Source organism: Hyposmocoma kahamanoa, unplaced genomic scaffold (assembly GCF_003589595.1).
Source record: "Hyposmocoma kahamanoa isolate Upper Pololo Valley unplaced genomic scaffold, ASM358959v1 296, whole genome shotgun sequence".
NCBI classification, from domain to species: Eukaryota; Metazoa; Arthropoda; class Insecta; order Lepidoptera; family Cosmopterigidae; genus Hyposmocoma; species Hyposmocoma kahamanoa.
In genome coordinates, this window is record NW_020653780.1 from 176,326 (window position 1) to 199,336 (window position 23,011).

Consider the following 23,011-nt stretch of genomic DNA (forward strand, 5'->3'; position numbering starts at 1 on the left):
CCAGATCTTTTACAGAACTTTTACGTTGCAAAGTACAAATAATATCTAATAATTTTACTGCATTGTAAAAATCTACATAAAAATACATTAATATAAAGATACTTATTAAAAATAATTAAGACAAAATATAAAATACACTTGAACAGTCTCTAAAACGCGTTTCGTATGAGATTAAAATTACCCGCAAAAAAAATACATTACACTGTACACAGCACCTCATAAGAATGGTGTGGTATCTCTTGTCCGCCGTAAGAAATGTACAAACATTTGTGAGATGGGTGTACCTGCAATGAATATCAAATCAAGGTCACTCAGTCGTCACGTCATAACACAAGCTGCCAAATGTTTTGTTGAAAATTTGTTCCTATTAAATTTGTTCTACAGTGTTTATATTATTATTTTGAAACATCAACTTAAGCCCTTTTATACGTCCCACTGCTAGGCACGTACGACGCGCAAGTTTCATCACGATGTTTTCCTTCACCGAATAGCTCATAGCAAATTTTAAAATTTCGCACATAAATTCCAAAAATTCAATCCTTCGACCCGGATTCGCACCAGCGGCCTCTGCTTGAGACGCGTTGGGTTAAACCGTTAGGTTACCACGGCTTTTTTCATATTCAACAACTAATATCAAATTTACTAGGTAACTTTTGAGTCACGCTTACAGAGGTTACTTGTGGGGGTTACGTGGTATGTTTGTCACATTTTGAAGATGTCGCTGGCTTAATCTCCTGAACAACCACTGTAACATATATTTTTTGTCCAGCCTATAAATTATAGATCCATTTTGCAATTTTATCGAAGAGATGAATATGCGTTTTGAAAGAAGCGCGCCTCTAGTCAAACAATCGAGTGGAGTCATAGATTTATAAATGGGAAGCAGACTAAACACACTTCATAAAACTGCGTGGTCTTATCACATTATTGTTGCCAACTTCCATTTCACAAATTCACCAATCTAGTTCTTAAAATTGTATTATATAAGTTGTTACGTTTGAATTACAAAAAAATAAATAATACAATTAATTATTGTATCTGCTGATATGGACCAGTTTTCAGGTCGCTTAAAAAATGGCGCCACAAGGGTCGGTGCGCCAACACAAGTGAAAAAAAGAAATAGACACTACGTTTCGTTCTTGGAAGGAAAGCGATACTATAACTCTAATATAATTACGTGTAGGTATGTGGGTGTGAAATTATGTTGTCTGCTTCATTTTATAAGTGTGTGGGTGAAGGTGACGTACTAATTTCATAAAGAATATTTCCTTCATTCATTAATTTCCGTATAAAGAGGCAGTTAAGCGCGATTTAAAAATAGTCTTGTGTTATCCAAAATTTTGTCTGTTATGTATCTTAGAAATCAATTGCAGGTAGCATCTTAAAAGTAGATTTTTACTAACCTTGCCGGGAGTTAGAGAGCCTTGATGTTTAGCTCTACCAATATAGAGTGGTTCTCCATTTGAAGTGTTGCCGGCAGCTACTGCATTTGGCGGTATTAAACCATTTCTTGCTTCGATCCAACGGATAGTCTCAGGTCTAGCACAGCAGACCTGGAATTTGCAGAGACAATAATTTAACACTTATGCATGAAAATATACAAAGCAAAGTAAATACGAAAAATTCAATGCCACTGTCCATTCTATTCCAGTTTTAAATGGATTGGAACAGACTTTATAAATGTAGTGATTAATATTCTGAATAAAACATATTTTTTTTACTGTCGTCTGTCTGTTTATGCAAATTACAGTATGGTAGGTTATTTCGCTGACTGGTGAACCAGTCAGTCCAATCATATCAGTAACCAGTGATGATTGTAGTTCTTTATAATTATTAATACAAAGAAAGAATAAATAAAAGTTCCTTCCATCCGACAGGTCTAGTGGACATGTCAGATCGAAGGTGGAGGTGTCCGATCTTTGTATTAATAATTATAACAAACTATAGTGGAGTCATTTCACAGAAAATAAACGAAAATCATGGTAAGTAGTAAAACATAACATTCACTACAATCAATTTTAAGATTATAGTTCTTATATGTAGGTGTAATGAAACTTTCAAAGGATCGGCTCACAATCATCACCCCCGCAATAGCCTGTTTCAGTTGAAAGTTTCCGAGGTTATACAAGTAATACCATTAAAAACCGTACCTAAACATAACATAGGTATATACAGTACGTTTCATCGTGGTATCACATGACATAAATAGCGGTCTCTGTGGTGACTTAAGACTATGTGCAAATTTTTTTTCGGAACAAATAGTAACTGGCATATTAGGTTTTTCGGTTATGTTTTATTGAAGTGAAGTAAATGCTACTATCATTTCACTACCGGTGGTATTTTTTTACTGTTACGGCTAATGTGGAGTAGGCGAACTAATTGATCCAGGTTTTGCGTGAATTTTCCAAGGGTTTTCTCGCATTATAAAGTTAATGATTAGGTAATCTTACAGAAGTCACTCTGCCTTCCTTGTCAATTGTCATAAGCAACGCATTTTGGGAACTTTCGAGATATTGGCCCTTTTCTTTGCAATAATCGAGTAATTGACCTTTTTGAAACGAAATCTTTAAAAAATGTCAATTGCGCGGATTGTGCTTGTCACTAAAACGGTTATTCTCGGACTATTGTTCACCACCTAATTTTCGTGGCAATTTTTATTATTTAAATATGAAATATATTATCATCTAATTAGGAAATAATATTTCACGAAGTAAAACTCTGATATTCAATAATATTGCACGATAAAAAAATCGAATACTTAAATGATAAAATTTGCCACGGAAATTAGGTAGTGAACACTAGTCCTAGAACGACCGAAAACTGAAACTAAATAAGATAAAAAAAACCGCTTAAAAGGGGTTGTAGATCTCGTTTCGCTGATTCCAGATATGTTTCATTTAGCTAAAAACGTTTACGTTGTTTATGTTAAGGACGGTAGCACTGTGCTCAGAATACTAAGTACAGGCTCCCATACTAATTAGTTTTGTTTTCACTGGTTACAACCCATAGCTCAATCTATAAGTATTCCAAGAGACAAAAATTAGACTGTTTAACGTTTAGAGTGCGCCATCTATTGAGAATAGTGAGAACAAAAATGAAAACAAGTAAAGACTAACCATGCTTGCTGTCCTTATTTTTCCCATAATCTGCCTAACATGTGCGAGTGAGACTGCAAGCATTTCTCATTCACACTACATTCCAACGTTGCCGTTCCGACCGTGTACATATTCACCAATTCAAGCGAACCTACACGCACGTTGTTCGCATTCAACTTTTGACAATACACTTTAACGGTTAAACTTGCAACATTACCTAAGTAAAATAATGTGTAAACTGCCTCCGTGGCCGAACGGTTACCATGCCGGACTGCCACGCAGAGGTCCCAGGTTCGATTCCCGGGCCGGGAGAAATATTTGTATGGCCTACATTTATTTCTCTCGTGAGTTTGGGTGTAATTTGTGGTTGTCTATGTGTGTGTCCATGGCACCCGCGACACAGGGTTTCCCTAGTAGTAGGCTATGTTGAGTGTGTGCGTTATTATTAGTATTATTATTATTGTCTTAATTCATTATCATGGTAACAAGAGGTTTATAGAAATGGTGAAAACAAATTCGGATATTATCATCATGTCATGCCTTTAACGTGGGAGAAAACAAATCGAGCAAGTATAAGAAAACGTCGTGCAATTTTAATGTAAATGGAGTATCATACAAAGCGTGACAAAACACAGAACGCTGTATCTATAGCAGCAAGTGCGCAGCCACATGAGCTACCTTTTATCTGCATTATAATGCAAAATAGCAGTAAGACTAATTCTATGTTTGTCTGTTTTATGAAAAGCATTAATGATTACCTCAAAACTATGTACAACATTTTCCTTGCCATCCCAAGGGATGTATGCGCCGTGGTGTTTGATAGCTAGCTTGCCGGGTATCAGTTCGCCTTCGAGCCGGGCCCTAATCACCCATAGAGGACTACCATCATGACCTTCGTAGCCTGCTACTACCGCTCTGTTTGTAAGTGACGTAGCACTGCTAGTTGTCGCTGGCACCCATTCTACTGTAGCTGGAATTTCAAAATGTATTAATTAGCGTGCGCGAGTTACTCATTACTCACATTTATTGTGACTCATTAAATTATCTACTATCATGACTATATTATGTATATTTCTCAAACATGCTCGGAAATGTTTGCGTCGCTTTCAAAAAACGAACACGGAAAGTTTGTCATTTATGGACCGTGCGACTTCTTCCCGGCCAAGGCCTGCAAAGTAAGTATGAAAATCCATTACTATGCACTTTTATAAATTTTTAAATCCTCTACTAATAATTAACCGACTTCAAAAAAGGGAGAAGGTTCTCATTTCGACTATATGTTTTTTTAACTATGTAAATAGGCAAAAGAAAAAGTCATACAGCCCAGTGTTCACAGTTGCGAGAATTGAAAATACCTACTAGCCCAGCTTACTTAAAAAAAAAGAAAACGACACTAACAATTAAACTAGTGTTTTTGTATTTTTTATTTATTAGTCTCCTATTATTTCTTCACACTGTTTGAGAAAATCAATATATCGTTATAAGCCTCGGCGGGAACGGGGATTGCTTGACTCGTATTAATACACGGCCTCGCTGGCCCTGGGCCTTGTAATTCATACTCGTCCAGCAATCTCTTCCTCCCCGGTCTCTGAATAATGTACAATTTCCTCATTTTAGGGTAATGAATCAATATAGTGTATTTGTCATTAACTTTACGTTAATTTCAGTGACTGACGTCATTGGTAAGGAAGGTGTCTATTATCACTGAATCATAAATAGCAAAAACATTTCACAACACATTATTCATAATTAGGTATCATTATTATTGCTACCATTTGTTTACATAAAAATTTGTTTTAAACCATTTGCTATTGAGAATAAAAGGCGCAAGTATGAAAGATGTTTATGAGTGTTGCAGCGTATTAGTACTTGCAGGTGTAAGGATCGCAACATTGGTCCAATATTCGCCCTATGTGACGTATGTAAAGAATTTTATGTTTGGGCAATTAAATACGATAACAAAGCAATTAAGATATCATTGGACATAAAAAACCTGTTAGATGAGACATTTTGAGTAAACCTTAGTAAGTGATGCGTTGAATTATTAAAAACACAAAACGTTGTGCTTTTGTCCATGCTTTTTTTGAAAAAAAAAAAAAAAAACACTTCAATGTTTTTTGAAATATTTATTAACTGGTACTTAAAAAAACTATTTATGTAACGTTTCAAAATGTACTCTGTACTGAGAATCCCTTTATATATCAAGTAACGGGACGAACAAATCGTCGAGCGCCTGGTGGTAAGAGACATGCCTGTCCATAACAGTTGCAGTGCCAATCAGAGCATTAAATCGCAAAGACCTGATGGGCACTGCTACTGCGCCCGTCATCCTGATACAATTTGACAAGTCCCATGTGCCTGTAATTTCACCAGCACCCTTACCCTTCCAAACTCCAATACAATAGTGCTCACTTGTTGTTGCAGTACTTCCCTGGACGAATTTTTTCACAAGGAATAGCTCCTTTTGCAAATTGCAAAGAATTTTAGAATATAGGTAAATATGAATACTATTTTGAGTACCTACAAAAAAATTACCTGTTAATTCCCTGATATTATGGATAGGATATTTGCGATACCCACAATTTTGGTGAGAGTGGAAATTTTAGAATACTTACTATAAAATATCAATAAAAACATAAAAACAAAACAATTAAATTAAAATAATATAATATTGGAATTGTGGCATTTCATTGAAAGCAAAAAGCGAGGTATAAAAATCAAAGACCTTTGAAGTAAGTTTTCTTCAAAACCATTTTAAATTGGCACACGGAAGTTTTCGTACTGCGTTTGAAATATTAAAATGCACCACTTGTCAGTGTTTTTTCAAGTTTTCGTCCAAAATGTCTAACCTGACAACATTTTTGTACACTATGGCATGGCACATTATTATACTTGTAAGACAAGCTCGTTGTGTGGAGCTCTATAGTCACTATCTAAGGAATATGGCAATAGGTAAACGAGGACCGTCTACCAGCAGAGGTTGCCAGACCTTCTTATCTCGTCAACTCGCGTAAACCAAGTGTGCATCTTTGCTTTGTCAAGGAATACAGTAACCCTTGCAAGTGGTTTGTGTGGTTATTGGGACAGGTAAGTACACAAGTACTTGGCTTACGCTAGTTTACTCCCGCTGAAGATTGACCTTGATCCCTAAGGCAGTGAATGTGCTGATAATTTAGTGAGTATCAATAATTTTGTAACAATTAGCGTTAATACTTAAGAATACTTACTCGACGTAACAGAAACACCAGCGGCCAGACCAGGGTAGCTCACATTCGTTACGCCAGGGTAGCCAGGCGTTCCAGTAGTTACACCGGGGTACCCGTAAGGTGGTCCTGACGGTAGCGGTGCTGTCGGTGCTATGCCTGGATAAGACATTGCCACAGGGTGCGAAGCTTGACCGGAGCCTGGTTGAGGGTAAGGGTACGCAAATCCAGGTTGAGGGACATACTGTCCAGGGGCTGGGTAGCCTGGAGCAGAGGGTTGGCCAGGGACTGGTGTATTATTAGTGTTGTAAATTTGAGGGTAGATTGGGTTTTGTGGCGAGGGGTATTGTGGGTGGCCTCCGTATGGATCTGAAACAGAACAGCGATAGTAAGTTACTGTACTCAGCGACAGGTTAAGCTTACAAACTGTCTGGTTTTTTTAATTATAAACGCTAACACTATTTAAATAATATGAGGTCAATAATAATATAAGTACTTAAATAATCTCGCTATAGAGTACCAAGGAAACCGATCTCAAAAGTTCGTGGGATTCATCTATTTGCAAAGTGTTATTGAAATCGGTTACCGGAAAGTGCGCGAAACCGGACTTATCCCCTAGTTTGCCACCCTTAGAGGTGAAATATTCCACCTCTCTTCAAAATTTAAATGGGTCCAATAACGAGGTTACGTCTTTCTAACAAAAAAAGAATCATCAAAATCGGTGCACAAATCGTGGTCAATCATCGCGTAACATACTTAAAAAAATACAGTCGCATTGAGAATCTCCTCCATTTTTGAAGTCTGTTAAAAAGATGATAAGATCACCGGTACAGTCTATTATACCTGACACCTTAGCCGACGGTTTTGCTTCTATGAACCTTCTTACGCATTCCACAGAAAAGTGTAAAGGAATTCTAGATTTTAGGTTGAAATTTGTATTTATGTAATGTAATTAAAGATTAAATTGGCTTAAAAAGTTTCTTGAAAAGTCATTCACTAATGATTATGAAATAAGGAAGTCATACCAAAATGAATTTTAAATATCATAGGTTAAAGATAAAGTTTGTTTGACCTACTCAGAACCAAATAGACAGGGGGTCAGATATCTCAGGGCATCGACTGTGCAATTTTCCATAAAGAATTTTAATAGATTTATGTCCACTTGCACTAAACTTAGGTACGTCTTACAAATGTTTGCAATACAAAAGGCACTCTTAATACATTGTGTTAAGTGAGTCTTATCAATTTAAGCACTGGTTTAAGACATACTTAAGTTTAGTGCAGTGTAATTGTTTTTTTATATGTATGTACTTAACACATTTTCCCTTTACTCACTGGTTGTGTTTTTCTTTCTTTTTTTACCCACGAATTCGTCAAGCCATTGCGACGTGACCGAGTAAACCTTGATTAAAGTACTTTCAAACAATTATTAAAATAACTTATTGATAATGCAATGTAAATCAATCAAAATCGAGATTTTTATCTTTCATAAAGTTCAATCATCTTAATCTATTTTTGCAGTATTATAATATTTCGCAACAGCGGCATTAAACGAGGCAACTAAATAAACTGTCGCTTTTCGAAATTGCAAAATTGAACTCTACATAAATACCGTAAGGTACAATTTTGCAAACAAAGAATACATTGCCCCATGGTAGGTATATCATTGTTGCATTATCAATTGTATAATACAAGCACAGACCACATGCTTCCGTGAATACAAGCATACTTTACAAAATTGAATTCATTTTCATAAAGTTTTCAAAAACAAGAGTAGACATTTGCTAAAAAATTAAATAGATATAGGCATTAAAAAATTAGGAGTTATAAAACACCGCAATTTTTTGTGATGTCACACCGCAATGACGTCATACAAGCTATTATCGTTTTCCTAAATCGGGACTGGTCTCGCACCACTGACTTCAACCGTACATATACATATTGGCCTTATTTGATTTTTTTTTTTATTTAAAAAGCATTGGCTTCAGAGCCATCAGCTTAATGGTAACAAATAATCAAGAAACGCACAACGTAATACACATAAACTAGAAATTAATTCGTGTAAAAAACTACTAAAACCCGCCTTTTTTTTAAAGACTCCTTATTTGAAATATGGAGCAACGAATTTCAAATTCAATACGGGTATGTTCATGTGAATTGGTGAAGACAATGAAAACATTTAAACCAAATACCTTGTTTGTTTTGCAAATACAAAGTTAAACAGGTTTGTTTGTACAATTACGATATACTTTAAAATGTCTATTAATGGTGTTAGTAAAAAGTATTAACATTACTGAACATTCGGGGACTTCTTCATCACAAGAACAGTTATTTTTAGCAAAAAAATTACACATCAACAATGTATAGGTAGGTGAATAGTTTCCCCGCGCGCCGACTGCGTTGTTAGTAGACAGACACTTTCTACAAAATTTAGTTTATAAATCGGTAAATTGTAATTCAAAATCGTTTTAAAGTATCAAAATAATACAACAGGCTACTTACATCCCGACATTTTGGTTGATTACTTTGTAAATATCACAGAAATTAAGTGGAAATGGCGTACGATGTACAAACACACGTCCACCCCAACGAATACTTGCTATAGACTAAGCGGACGTGAAGCGGACCGGGCCCACAAACTACGCTGGTGGGGCGCGTGTCGTCATTGTAAAGTGGCGTCTCTCATGGCAACTTATACGTGGCATTCATTTTATTCACATCTTACTACGTTCCATTTGTCTGTATTAAATCTTCGGTATTGTTAATAAAACCTATTTTGTAAATAAATTGTAATTCCTATGGTAACTTAAAAGATTTTCTTATTAATACTTAAAATAATTTAATAATAAATTGTACTCTTTATTGAGTGTAAATTTAAACATTTTTGTTAAGTCTTTCTTAATGTTTCCGGAACGCTAGCTACTAGGTGGCATTCCGTCCATAGTTATACTATAACAGCGGTGGATACATTGCTGCTAAGTTACGAAGTTTAATAATTAAGTAGTTAGTAAAGTTTACTATAGTCCATTTGTTTAGTTACTTACCTAATGTAAATAATCTTGTTATTACTATTTAATGAAATATACATGTATAAAATGATTTTTACTTACCTTCAAATACAAATTACAACTATTTAGCTTCATATGAAATTGCGTACCTATTAAATTTATTAAGTATAATGTTTCAATAAAAAGATGTATCAAGGCTGTTCACATTTAGTTAAGTCCCTAAACAAATGGACTATAGTACTAGTTATTATAATATCACTTCGGTTTGTTTGATTCATTGATGTTGTTCACTTTCTCAACAGTACCTATTCGGTATTATAAAATAATTAGATAAAACTAAAACCCCTGGATTATCAAATAAATTACGATTGAAAATATGTGAAAGATATAACTGCGACTTTAACACTTGTTAAAATTCCTTATTTTTATGGAAAAATGTTGATTTTTGTAACTAGTTTTCTCTCACCTTAGTTTAATTTACATTTAGTGCCATCTATGGAGTTTACCGCGTACTAATACGAGCTCCAGTAGACTAGATGCACTTTGTTACTTAGCCTCAAAAGAGCTAGCTGGTTATCGAGCTAATTCATAGAGGGCAATGTACAATTTTCTACAATAGCCATATCGGATTATTATTGTTTTCTTTTTTATGTTTCATCATTTTATTCAGTTTTCATAATTTTAGTAATTGATTAAATAAAATATAGATCTTTGAAATATATATTGGTAGAATAAATGTCAAAAACATAGTATAGGTAATGAAATCGATGCTTAGTTTTCTCTATAGATGCGGCGTTTCATACATACGCTGTTTCACTGATGTGCGGTGAAGACATAACACTTCAATATCATAGATTGTTATGCAACAGTGTTCAGTGTTCTGTCTACACAATAACAGAGTAGGGATAATATGAATAAAATAGTTATGTGGGCCATATTGAAAGTTCTTGAACGGAACTGGCCAATTGTGACAGAAACTAAAAAAAATACGAAATTTTAAAAAGGAACTCTCTGAGTAGGTAACTTTTTACACTATAAAACTGCCATTTGAGTCGCTATTACAATGAATTTCAGTCGTGAAAATTTTCCGTCCGATTTTCTACGTTTGTGACTTAAAGTCAACAAGAGAGTTGTCAGAGACTTCAATTGGCATTTGGTGATGAAGCCCCATGTCGTAGTTCTGTCTATTCGTGTTTCAGTGCATTTAGACGTGATCATCTTCATGATATACATATATGTACGTGAAGGTCGGCCGGCGATTGCGGTTACCGAATTTAATATTGATACCGTAAGACAACTGATTGAAACTGACAAAAAAATTACTTGTCAGGAAATTCGTACTGTATTAGGCATTGGAATGAACCAGGTGCATGTGCATCTGAAGGTTCGGAAACTTTACACGATGGATACCTCATGATTTAACGGCGTACCAGAAACGATTGCGTGTAGAGTGGTGCCACAAAATGATAAAAAAGAAGAAGAAGAAACCTGGGTGTACTGCTTTGAACCGGAAAGAAAAAGCCAGTCCGCAGAATGTGTCTTTCCTTTTGAAGATTTACAACGAAAGTTAAGAAAAGTCAGAGCACTGGTAAGAAAATGGTTGCTTCTTTCTTCGGCAAATCAGGACATTACACTACTGTAGCGGTTGAAGACCAAATGATAGTGATTGCAGATTGGTATGTAAACACCCGCTTGCTCAGAGTGTTAGAAAAATTTCGCGAAAAGCGTCCTCGAAGCAATATCGTCCTTCGCAACGATAACGCCTCGGCACATTCCGCCAAGGTAACGAATGCGTATTAAGGCCTCAAATGTGGATATGATAACCAATCCGCCATACAGCCCAGACCTTGCAATGCGAGTTTGTGTTATGCATACCTTTAATGAACTACTAGCAAAAACCACGATAACATTTTTTTAAAAACATAACGGCTCATTTCTTTCGTTCAGGGAACAAAAATCTAACAAAAAAAAGAAGAACGCTCAAAATGAAACAAATACGAAAATATAACATACCAATTATGGAATAATTCATATTTAAGCTATATTAGCGTTATTTTATATCTTTGATATCGAGGTCTGTTGGACTAGTCGCAAATTCTTCTTTCCAGCCGTAACCTTTGAACAAAATTTGTTGGGGTAAACTGAAGAATATGTTGATTACGTTATATTTGTTTCTTGTGCTTGGGTCGTTTTCTATAGTCTGTATTTTTGAAGACGGAGTAAAATGACAGTTCTTTGCGCAAGAGTGTCGCCCGCTTGCGAGCAGCTAGTGATTGCAGTCGATAAATATTCTACCGACCATCGACTAAATATTGGCCACGCTTATGAAATAGGTAAATAGCCGAACTCGTTTCATTTGGATCATCCTCGATACGTTATTCAACTAATTACTGAGCACAAGATGACTTGAATTGTCAATTTTTGTAAGTTCATACATCCATACACACGTGAATTGTCAATTTTTGTAAGTTCATACATCCATGCACTATGTTTATGAAAAATACAAACAGGAGATATATTTTAAAGTTTTTCATTCTAATACGATATACATAGATAATCAAATCCGAATAAAAATTGATCTCGATACTAGTAGGCCAACTGTCAAAATAAGAATAAATAAGGCAATGACGCAATTAGTAATCATTAGAACGTTCGTAACATTCACAATAATAATTTAGTCATTTTTGGTTAAATTTTATCTTATTTCACAATCTATCGATAACAATTACATAACTATTTAAAATTTTATGAAAACTAGCAACATTACAAATACCATTTTACTCCGTCTAAGGGTCTAGAACTCTACTCAATGTTCAAGTCAGGATTTGACTACGATTTATAGCACTAGAAATCATAAGCAAGTCCTTGCGATTAGGGTCGTATTTCCAGTGCTTGAAATCATAATCATGTCCTGACTTGAGCATTGAGTAGAGCTCTGGAATACTACTCTTAAAGACAGACTTTAATTACACGTTTATAGAGGCGCGACAGTGGTGCTGCGACTGCGCTTCTAGATATTGAATGAAAATTAGCACTGTTACGCTACAAACGCGCTACTGCAGCGCTTCTATAATTTGAAGGCGACTTTATACAATACTTTGTATAAACGTATAAAATCGAAATATCTGTCGGTGACTTAAAACTTGAGACCAATATTTAAGCTGGTTATGCTATTTATATGATATAATTTTGTTGTAGTCTTTTAGGTACGTTATAGGCACTTAAGTAGCAGTACTATTTCTGCCACCAAGCTGTAATGTGAGCATTACTGCTTTCGTAAGGATGCAAGTGAAACGGCAGGGTCTTCTCACCTTTGTGTCTTAGGGTGACGTGGCAGTGGCAGTGCCCCTCAGATCCTTGCGATTTAAAGCTCTGACTGTCACCACCACGTCTACGACTTGTTCGTTCCGTTACTTGATGTTATAAAACAAAACTAATTACGTTTTCATTAAACATCATGCAGAAAAGGTATGCAACGGGTGTGTTGTTATTATTTTGTATAGAAAGGCGTTTACTTGTTTTTTTTTATTTAAGCAAAGGGAGGTGCGTGTGTACCCGCGCTTATTGCTTTAACAATACCATATTTTTTTAAAGTCATGTTTACAAATTGTTGATGCAATTAAAATAATAATGGAGCTGGACTACTTATTATACTATGCCACAATACACAGATCAGAACAAATTTAGAAAAGGTCGTTTCCCATATTGCTCTTACTGGGACCTGCCCTGGAATTTGTACAAACTCAAATAGTAACATGTCTAGTATGGTCAGTACAAAAATAATATTAATTAATACAAAATTAATTATTAAAATTCCACATCACGCATCTTCCAGCCTTAAGTTACTACAATATACCGGTATCCCAATGGACTAGGCAGAGATTACGTGCCTGAAATTCTACTGTCGCTTTTTCTGTTTACGTATTTCTTTATTACGTAGGCTGATGTTCATGCCTATGGTAGATTTGTAGAAATATTCTTTTTGTATAAGGTATTCGTTACTTTTCCTACGCTCTCTATTGTCTTTAATAACCTAGCATACAGTTTCTATCTTTTGTGTGAAAGTTTACGAGTTTTTGGGGACCTTCGAAGATATTTGTAGAAGCGCTGCAGTGGCGCGATTGTGGTTGCGCAATCTGCGTTTCTGTAGCGCTTTAGTAATTTTTAGTTCACTTATTGTGCCTACAAAAGTGGCGTGACATGCCACGATACGCTAAATATTATATGAAAATAAGTAGTGGTGCGACTGCAGCGTCACAGTGGGGCCACTGCAGTGCTTCTATAAGCGACTTATTTGAAAGCGTCTTTTGAAACCCGGTATTTTTTAACTAATTAAATTATTTATCGGAAAACTGAAACACGATTTTCGACATTAAATTCTAATCCTGGATGGGAATTCCGTTTTGATCGTTAATATCTAAATAGGATTAAACTTTAATTATACAGAACGCGTGCGTAGAGGTCACTTTTAATCTCCTAAGACCCAGCAAAATAGAGAGAAAAAAGCCATGTACGCACAATGTACAAAACGTTCTTAAATTTTGAGAAGCGTCAGAACAAACCGATAAAACCATTACGACAATTATTTCAGCAATTGAAAAAAGTGTATTAAGTGTATGGTTTAATAATGGAGAATACAGAATTAGACGAGTTTGCGAAGATTGGGAGGGCGGTGTCACAATTGGTAGCACCAAAACAACTAACCTCCGGTATGCAGACGACACGATGTCGCTTGCTGCCAACGAAACTGAAATGGTTGAGCTCATGAACAGAGTAGAGACGATCAGTTTAAAACTTTTCTTCACGATTGCTACCACGATCAACCATACCAAGACTATGGTAGATCGTGGTAGTTCGGACAGTTTGGAACTGACGGGCCCTTAACCTTGAAAGTCTAGAAGATATAATTACACATTGAGCGCGAACATGAACAACCCGGGTCGTGCGTAAAGAAGATTCGAAGGTGAATAGGAATGGCTAAAGGTGCTATGGCCCAACTACAGAGAGTATGGAAGAATCGTAACAATGTGCTTAAAACCAAAACGGTGGGCTTTTTGGTGTTTTCCATTTTCAACTATGGGGCGGAAACGTAAACACTAAAAAAGGCGGAACGTAACCACAGTGACGCCTTCAAGACGTGCTGATGTAGAAAAATGTTGCGAATTCATTGGATTAATTTTCGCACCAATGACTAAATTCAGCGGGAGTTTAACGTCTAGACCAGACTATCCACCTTATGTAGGATACTTGATTTCTTTGGTCACATTGCCAGGAAAGAAGGGCACAACCTGGAACAGCTAATAGTTACCAGACGGATTGACGGTAATTATCCGAGGGGTGACTGACCAAGTTCGTACGGCTCTCGGTATGGGTCTCCATGATATGCTTCACTTTGCCAAAGACCGCCACAGGTGGTACAGCGTCGTCATGCAGAAATTGTTTTCGCGGGACACGTCACGACCCTCCGTAATGAGGAATACGGCACGAGAAGGAGGAGATGGTTTACTAACTTAGTGTTAAATGTTAGTTTGTTGACATTAGTAACACTGTCTCGTAACCTAAATATCGCATTCGGGTGTGCACTATCTGTCGAAATTTAAAAAAGAAACATAATAAAGTTATCTGTTTTTGATCAGACTTCAAGGACTAATCGCCATTTGATATGACCGTGCAGGTTATTATTTTAAAAAAACATTACGTTTTTCTTATATGAAAACACATTTATTCTCTAACTTATTTACGAAATAAGAAAGGCTTAAATTAATAGTTATATTTCGGTTTTCAGCGCAATCTAGGTAAATAATAAAGTAAATATGAAAAATAATAAGGATTTATCGTTGTCTGTTCTGATCGTAAAATTGTTTCCTAAAATTAAATGGATTTATAAGTTTATGTTTAAATCATGTATATCTGGCAGGTTTTTGAAGCGGATCTACCGTTTATTGGTTCGAACTGGTTCGATTGATTAGGGTAAAAGATAAGTACAAAAACAACACATTATCATATTTGCAATACACAATGTCCACAGTTTTGTATGATAAACGTATTTTCGGCATATACATTTACTTACTAAATTTGAAAACAATATTTTCATTATAATGTACAGTAAGTGTTTACGTGATCATAGGAATAATATTGTCGGGTCACATGTATATATATTATGATTTTTTTTATTATACCATGTGGCGGGACGAACAAGTCGTGCGCCTGGTATAAAGCGACATGCGTATCCATAGCAGTTGCAGTGCACTCAGAGTTTTAAATCGCAAAAGTCTGATTGCCACTGCCAGTACGCCTGTCACGCTGAGACATAAGTTGACAAGTCCTATTGTGCCTGTAATTTCACCAATTTTCATAATACAATTTTCAAATCAAAATTTTCAAAAATTTGTATTGTCGCCTTAGGACTTTAGGAGGTTAAGGTAATTTTGGATATATTGACTTACAAGGTACAACGTCTATGACACATAAGATAAGAAAGGTGACCATCGCAATTAGCAGCACCACGCCAATGCGATATCCCGTTTTATAAAACTGAGTGAATATATCAAACGCTTGTCGACTGGAATATAGGAAAAAAAAATTCTTATTCAAATCTTCTGAAAAATAATGTAATGTAAATAATGTGCCAGACAACAACATCCATTACCGTCTCAAACAAGGGAAATCCTTGTACACTGTAAGTACAGTCAATGCCATAATATAGCTGACACACTAGCCAATGTTTTGCTTCTGAGAGCCTTCTTACGCATTTCACAGAAAAGTGTAAAGAAATTCCAGCTTTTTGGTTGAAATTTGTATTTATGTAATCTAATTAAAGATCAAATGTCTTAAAAAGTTTCTTAAAACGTCATTCACAAATGATGCAATAAGGAAGTCATATCAAAATGTGAATTTTGTCTCACAGGTAAGAGGTTAAGTTTGTTTATCGCCTTTCTTCACACTGATCTACTCAGAACCAAATAGTCTAGGTCTCTTGTGGCAGCGTCTGTACCAGAGCAACAAAATTCACTCCGGGTACAACCCGGAACACCCAGACCAGAACCAATTTTTGAAAAGTATTTTCCCCAAATTGGTCCTATTGGGCCACTGAGGATAAGTGACTGTTGGTTGTTATCTCGGGACACTCAATTCGGAAAATTTTGCGAATCTTTTGGCACTTGTAATACTCGAAACGAGACTGATGTTTTCAGTCTCGGATGTATCGAGACCTTATAATTTTTTATAATAAATTGAACAATATAAAAAAATCTACTGAACCAACGGTCATATTATATTCTGTTAACGTGGATCTTAAAACATAACCTCTCTATCATAGAAACAACATTAACGACCTTTGTTTCCTACGTATCCTCTATATAAATGAAAAATGATTCAAAAATAATCTTTGTATTGCTACTTGTGTTAATAAAGAACTTGATTAAATTATCATGTTTGGACTACCTAAACGCATAGGCTATAATTATGGAAACCTATAAGTATTTCATATAGTCAAAGCACCTACGCTAGTACATAGATATCTTTTGAAACACAAAGCCTTTTTTTCGATATTTTCGAGTCTACACCGAGCTTGACTTTCCGGGACTGAAAACCCTTGTCACTATTATCATAATTTCTATTAGTGTTGCTTAAAACGAATGAACAAAAAGTAAAAAAATCTTACGCGTATCGTGAAAGCTTTTGTTGAAACGACAAATCCATATTGTTTGGTTTCGTTTACCTACTTAAAACTCTCTTTCTTATTGCGAGTTATTTTAAAATCACTGGAAATAACAGTAAGCTATTGGCAATTCATTATCAAATAAATACTTTTATAATGCTTAACACAATAAACTTGTGATTATGTAACTTTGTCAGATTTATTTTCACAAAATTACACTTGACAATACGAATGACACTTCCATAAAAATTTTAAGTGCAGCCAGCGTGAAAATGATCTGAATCACCGTGTGGCGGCTTTAGACGCCGCCTATTATCACCGGCTGGCTGTGGCAGTCTCTTTGGACGAGAGTCGCCAAGGAGAGTGTCGCAATTCCGGTAAATGTTTGACAGTTTACAGTTACGTAAATGGTCATGTCAGCGATTGCAAATTGTTTGCCCCGTTTGATAAAAAGCATTTTGTAAAAACCACGAAACTTCATAATTATATCGCCATTCACGAAGTTCACGAGGTTGTTTTATTGTTCGTTAGGGGAGCGATAAATTCCCCAAAACCAAATGAAAATTTGTATGTCATGCATTGACTTACAAATAAAGTCAATGATGTCATGTGTAGTAGAGAATTTTAAAATAATTATCAAAATAAGATCAAACGTCTTCACGACAACACGCTTGCAGTAATAACTTTAAAGACATTTACCTTATGGAAAGATTTTTTTTTTCATCCTCTAAAGGAAAGGCGGACGGCTTATGGACGGACGGCCTGAGAAAGTTGGCCGGCATCGACTGGATGCGAGCAGCACAGGACTGGAAGAGTTGGCGTGCCAACGGAGAGGCTTATGTCCAGCAGTGGATGCGAGTAAGCTGAATGAAATGATACCTTATGAAAAGACGAGTTTACTTACTGGTAGTGTTGCCCAAAAGTAGTCTTGGTCTTGCAGTCTTGGTCTTGGTCTTGCAGTTTTGCAACTTACCAAAATGCACCATATGTAGCTTGTAGTGAAAAGTACTTGAACACAGGTATAATGGAGTAGCCTTTATTATTTATAAATGAATTTTATATGTAAATGTTGAATTTTATAGAATGCCATTCATTACGAGCTAGGGGTGTCTGATTTTTTTTCTTGAGTTTCGAGAATTCTCGTACCCGATTTCTCGAGTTATTCGAGAATTTTTTTTTAAAACCGTAAAAAATCAGCTCAATCAACTATATAACTAAATGTGAACTTTTCGAAAGTGGTTTTGGCCTGGGTGTTCTGAGTTGTGCCCCGAAATGAATTCCATCGTTCTTGGTCCCAGGTTCGATTCCCGGTAGAACCAATTTGGGAAATGAACTTTTGTAAATTGATTCTGCTCTGAGATTCTGTTGTTCTGATACTCATGGGGAGTATGTACAGAGAGTTCCCTAGTTTCAGACCAGGTGATTGTCTTATAATAGCATACCAACACCAGAACCATTTAGAAAAGTTAATTTGTTAAATTGATGCCGGTATCGAACCCGGGAACTTCTCATCCAGTGCCCACAGTGCAAACCGTTAGGCTGTCAAGGTTGTACTATTTGTATTATTATGCATTGTTTGCATGTGAAAGCTACAAATTGCTTAAACTTTAAAAAAAATCCTATTTAATTTACAGTGTCAGTCTGCTTCAATTACCTTCTTTGTTTCTTAAGTTGGTATATTTTGTCATTCGTCCAACTTTTGATTTTTAATGCATTTTGGCGGTGTAAGATGTTCTCTGTTAATACTTGTCACTTTCTCCTTAAGTTCAAGCTATGTTTACTGGATAAATTCCTGTATTCTCTCCTTTCTATGCACAGTTCACTCATTGATGTAATCACATACCAAAGCTTTAATATAAATTTAATATAATGCCTAGGCACCAAAAACTAGTTCTTACTAGCAATGTTGGCAAAGCTGTTTTTTTTTTAATTTTCGTAAGCCTTTGCTGGTTATGTACATATCCGATTGTCTGAAATGAGCCGAGCAAACAAATTTGTATATTTTCAGGATAAAATGTTTTTCTCGTCGCGATTCAGTTATTATATTTCTCCATAGTGAGAAAAGTATAGGTAAATATATCTCGAGGAAAACTGAAACAAATACATTTATTATGCCATGCCATAAGAAATGTACCGATGTTTCGATTTTTTAAATTTAAATTCAACGTAAAGCCAAACTTTCATAATCCTGAAAACCGATTCATAATAAAACCGTTATGCTTTAGGGAGTTTTGGATGCTTATTACAAAGAAAAGACTAAGTTAGCTTAGGTTTGTTTTGTAATATTCTAAAAAAAAAACCTAAAAAAATACTTTCGCGATTATGGAAATTAATGCAAACGTTATTTCGGGCAAATGTATTTTCGGTATTCTGATTCGTAACCCCAGGCCGTAGAAAGAGTACAACAATATTTGAAAGTATTACTAACATGTATTAAAAAATATTTTAATAATAACATTAGCATCAAAGCGACTCTATGAAATTTTTGTTCTAAATATTTCAAACGCTTGTGTTTGAAACAATTGAAATTGACGTGTTGGGTCTCGTTCAGTCTTTTACGCAAGCCGTGAGTCGGAAAGAGACAGTTAGCTATTTGATTAGTTTGATTGCTTTTGTAATTTATATTTACGATTAATTTAAATATAACTTAAATACTATATATACTAGTGCATAAAATAACACTTTTAAATGATAACTATGATAACACAATGCAGTACTTACTGAAAATATTTTTACTGCCTCCGTGGCCGAACGGTTACCATGCCGGACTGCCATGCAGAGGTCCCAGGTTCAATTCCCGGGTCGGGAGAAATATTTGTATGGCCTACATTTATTTCTCTCGTGAGTTTGGATGTAATTTGTGGTTGTCTACGTGTGTGTCCATGGCGCCCGCGACACGGGGTTTCCCTAGTGCGGGGCTATGTTGAGTGTGTACGTTATTATTATTATAGTGATTTTTCGGGATTTTGAACAATTGTCATTGGCAACGCTGATTGTATCGAATGATGTGACTTCTTATCCAAGGTTTACCACCTCCACCAGATCTTTTAGTGTTCTTTACTTTATCCATTTTGCATGAACTCTTACAACGCCCAATAGAGTAAAAACCCTAATTGTAGTATGTTTTTAAATAAAATCTACTGAAGACGCGCTATAACGTGTTTGTCAATAAGTACAAACACTACAGAATGTCTCTAAATTAAATATATCTAGAATAAACTTAAGAACACTAGTTTTTAGAGTATTAATAGGCTTTACTGGATGTGTATAGAACAATTTTACTAAACATAATCAGTTGTTCTACAGATGAACTTAAAATAATGACTATAAGAGTAAATCTTAAGAGAGATTACACTTAATTAAGTTGTTTGGTATTGAGAAGGTTTTAAAACTTGGACTTGAGTGAAATAAGTCTATAAGAACAACTTCTTTTTTCTAAAACCATTTATAGAAAACTATTATCTAAATCTATATCATATTAAGACTGTTTATAGATATATCAGTTTTAAGGCGTGTACTTACCTAGTTTGAGCACTAGTCTTCCACATTAAAAAGGATACACTGTATTTTATGTACCTAGATATAAGTTTCACTGTGGAACAGAATAAACACATTATTATAATATTATTATTATTATAAATTGTGTCTTTAAGATTTGTTACTACATAATTGTAACTTTTTTTAAAAAAAAACACCTCTATCGAGTTACATCTATTTGCCAAGTTTTATAGAAATCGGTTACTAGAATCGGATTCATCCCTTAGTTTGCCACCCTTATAGGTGGAATATTTTCTTCAAATTTAAATGGGACCAATACTGGGGTACCCTCTGTCCAACAAAAAATAATCATCAAAATCGCTTCACAAATGCGGAGGTAATCGTGTAACATACATACAAAAAAAATACAAACGAATTGAGAACCTCCTCCTTTTTTTGAAGTCGGTTAAATAGAGGCCTTGTAGAAAGCTATCGTTAACTACCTCTGTCTGCCTATTAATATCTCATTACAGATAAGGTGGATGGACGATGGAACCTACTTTTTTTCCGTTCGCTCCATAGATCAACATAAGGCCAACCTCGATAAAATACGATTAGATAAAATTAATTGAATTACCTGATTTGCAAAGATCGTGTTGAATGCATTGGAGTAGTATAATCTGAGTACAGAGTATTAAAAAAACCGTCCTCAAAAGTCATTCATCCCCTAGTTTGCCACCCTTAGAGGTGAAATATTTTCTTCAAATGAATGGAACCCCTTTTGAGGTATCCGCTTTCCAACAAAAAAGAATCATCAAAGTCAGTTCACAAATTATTAGAGTTATCGTGTAATATACATACAAAAAAGACATATAGTCGTAAACGTCCTCCTTTGTTTAAAGTCGGTTAAAATCCATACGTTCTTTAAAAGCCTCTTCTTCGTAGACATCTTGTACGAGTTTTGGAGCTATTGTCTATACTATACATACGGTTTTTATTCCAGAACATTACTCAAGCGTAGAATCTGTAACTACCTTAGAGGATGGAAAAAATAAAAATTACAGTTCACCTAAGTCATGTCATAGCAAGTGACCGTACGCTGTCACCAGTGTTGGGCGTTAATCAATTAAATTTCAATCAATAATTCAATCCGATTAAAAAATCAATTCAATTGAAATCAATTGCAGTTAAATCAATTGCGACGCGTCGCAATTAATTTAATTTCATTATCATATTTTATTGTTAATTTCATTATCATATTTTGTTGTCCCTAGCTAACACCATATAACAAGACGCGAAAGCCTAATCTAATTAGGACTAGTGAATTACAATGCGTTATAATGTGCAGTTTTATATATAAAACTGCACATTATACCATTATGTAAGTTTAACGATTCAATAATTCCACTTTTGACTTTTACAAATTAATAATAATTGTATAATTATTAATGAATTACTTATAACATCACATTAAACTTATATTAATCAAATTGTGTAATATTAAAAAAAAAATAGATTATGATTCATAAATAGGCAGATAATTATTAACTAAAATTTACAGGGAAAACGGACACAAAATTAATGTCACAAAGGTGAATGTTTCACCTGCCCCATACCGCAACCACAGCAATTAGGGCGATAACAATTGTACAGTAAGTGTAAAAGTGAATTTAGAGTGTACTTTTCTGTATATGTAAAAGATACTTTTTGCAATTGATTTTAAACGTGTGCACCGATTTCGGACTACGGAGTGATTGCGGCAGCAAGACGTTCCATATCTTTGCGGGAGCAAATTTGAAATTGCCGCGAAATGCTGTAGCACGATGGCGCGGCAGGACCAGTGACCATGCTGACACTCTAATGAAGACAGATTTTACTTCGTGGGACTACACCAATTTCTCAGCCAGATAAGCTGGAACCCTATGTTTAATAACCCCAAACAGAAGTGTAGAAAGGTGCAGGTCTCTTCATGTAGATGCATACGCGGTGGTATATTAAAGCAGAACATTGCACAGGTATTCTGCACGCGTATTAATTGTTGTGTACGCGCCAATAGTCGCGGCCCGTAAACAACGTCCATATAATTAAATTTTGAGAGAATCAGTGAGTCGTATAATTTTATACGTGTGTCAACATTTAGATAATTTCTAATTTTGTATAATATCCTTAATCTATAAAAACAATTTCTAATTATACACGTAGGTACAATAGTTTTAACCAATGCTTGAGGTTCATTTTCGCTGTGCTGGTTGCTAAACGTTATTGAACTGTAAAATCTGGTCTTGAGTGTTAATGTATTAGATTAGCATAAACAACTTGTAATCAAATATTCCTAATAGAAAGAAGATTCTGAGAAAGGCTTACACTGAATTTTAGTGAAAACTCGTCGCTTGTCAAAAATAGTGCTGCCACCTGTGCGCTAGTAATAAATCTAAGAGCTATATATACGAGCTGTCAAAGTTGGAATTCACGATTAGAGCAGAGGCGGCGGGAGTTTTAAAGATTTGCCGATAGATGGCAGGGAATTGAATAGGTCATACTGTCCCTCCAGTCTCCTCTGTAACATTC

At 35.3% G+C, this 23,011-nt stretch overlaps 1 protein-coding gene across 1 annotated transcript; it reads right to left on the minus strand.

Moving 5' to 3' along the window:
- Positions 1-95: 95 nt before the first annotated feature.
- On the minus strand, positions 96-8,937 carry LOC113229255. Its single transcript, XM_026462787.1, has 5 exons — positions 8,801-8,937; positions 6,323-6,667; positions 3,854-4,065; positions 1,404-1,553; positions 96-284 (listed from the first exon to the last, which is right to left on the minus strand). Exons 1-5 carry the CDS (start codon positions 8,808-8,810, stop codon positions 198-200), a joined length of 804 nt encoding a protein of 267 aa, XP_026318572.1. The 5' UTR covers positions 8,811-8,937; the 3' UTR covers positions 96-197.
- Between the last annotated feature and the right edge of the window lie 14,074 nt (positions 8,938-23,011).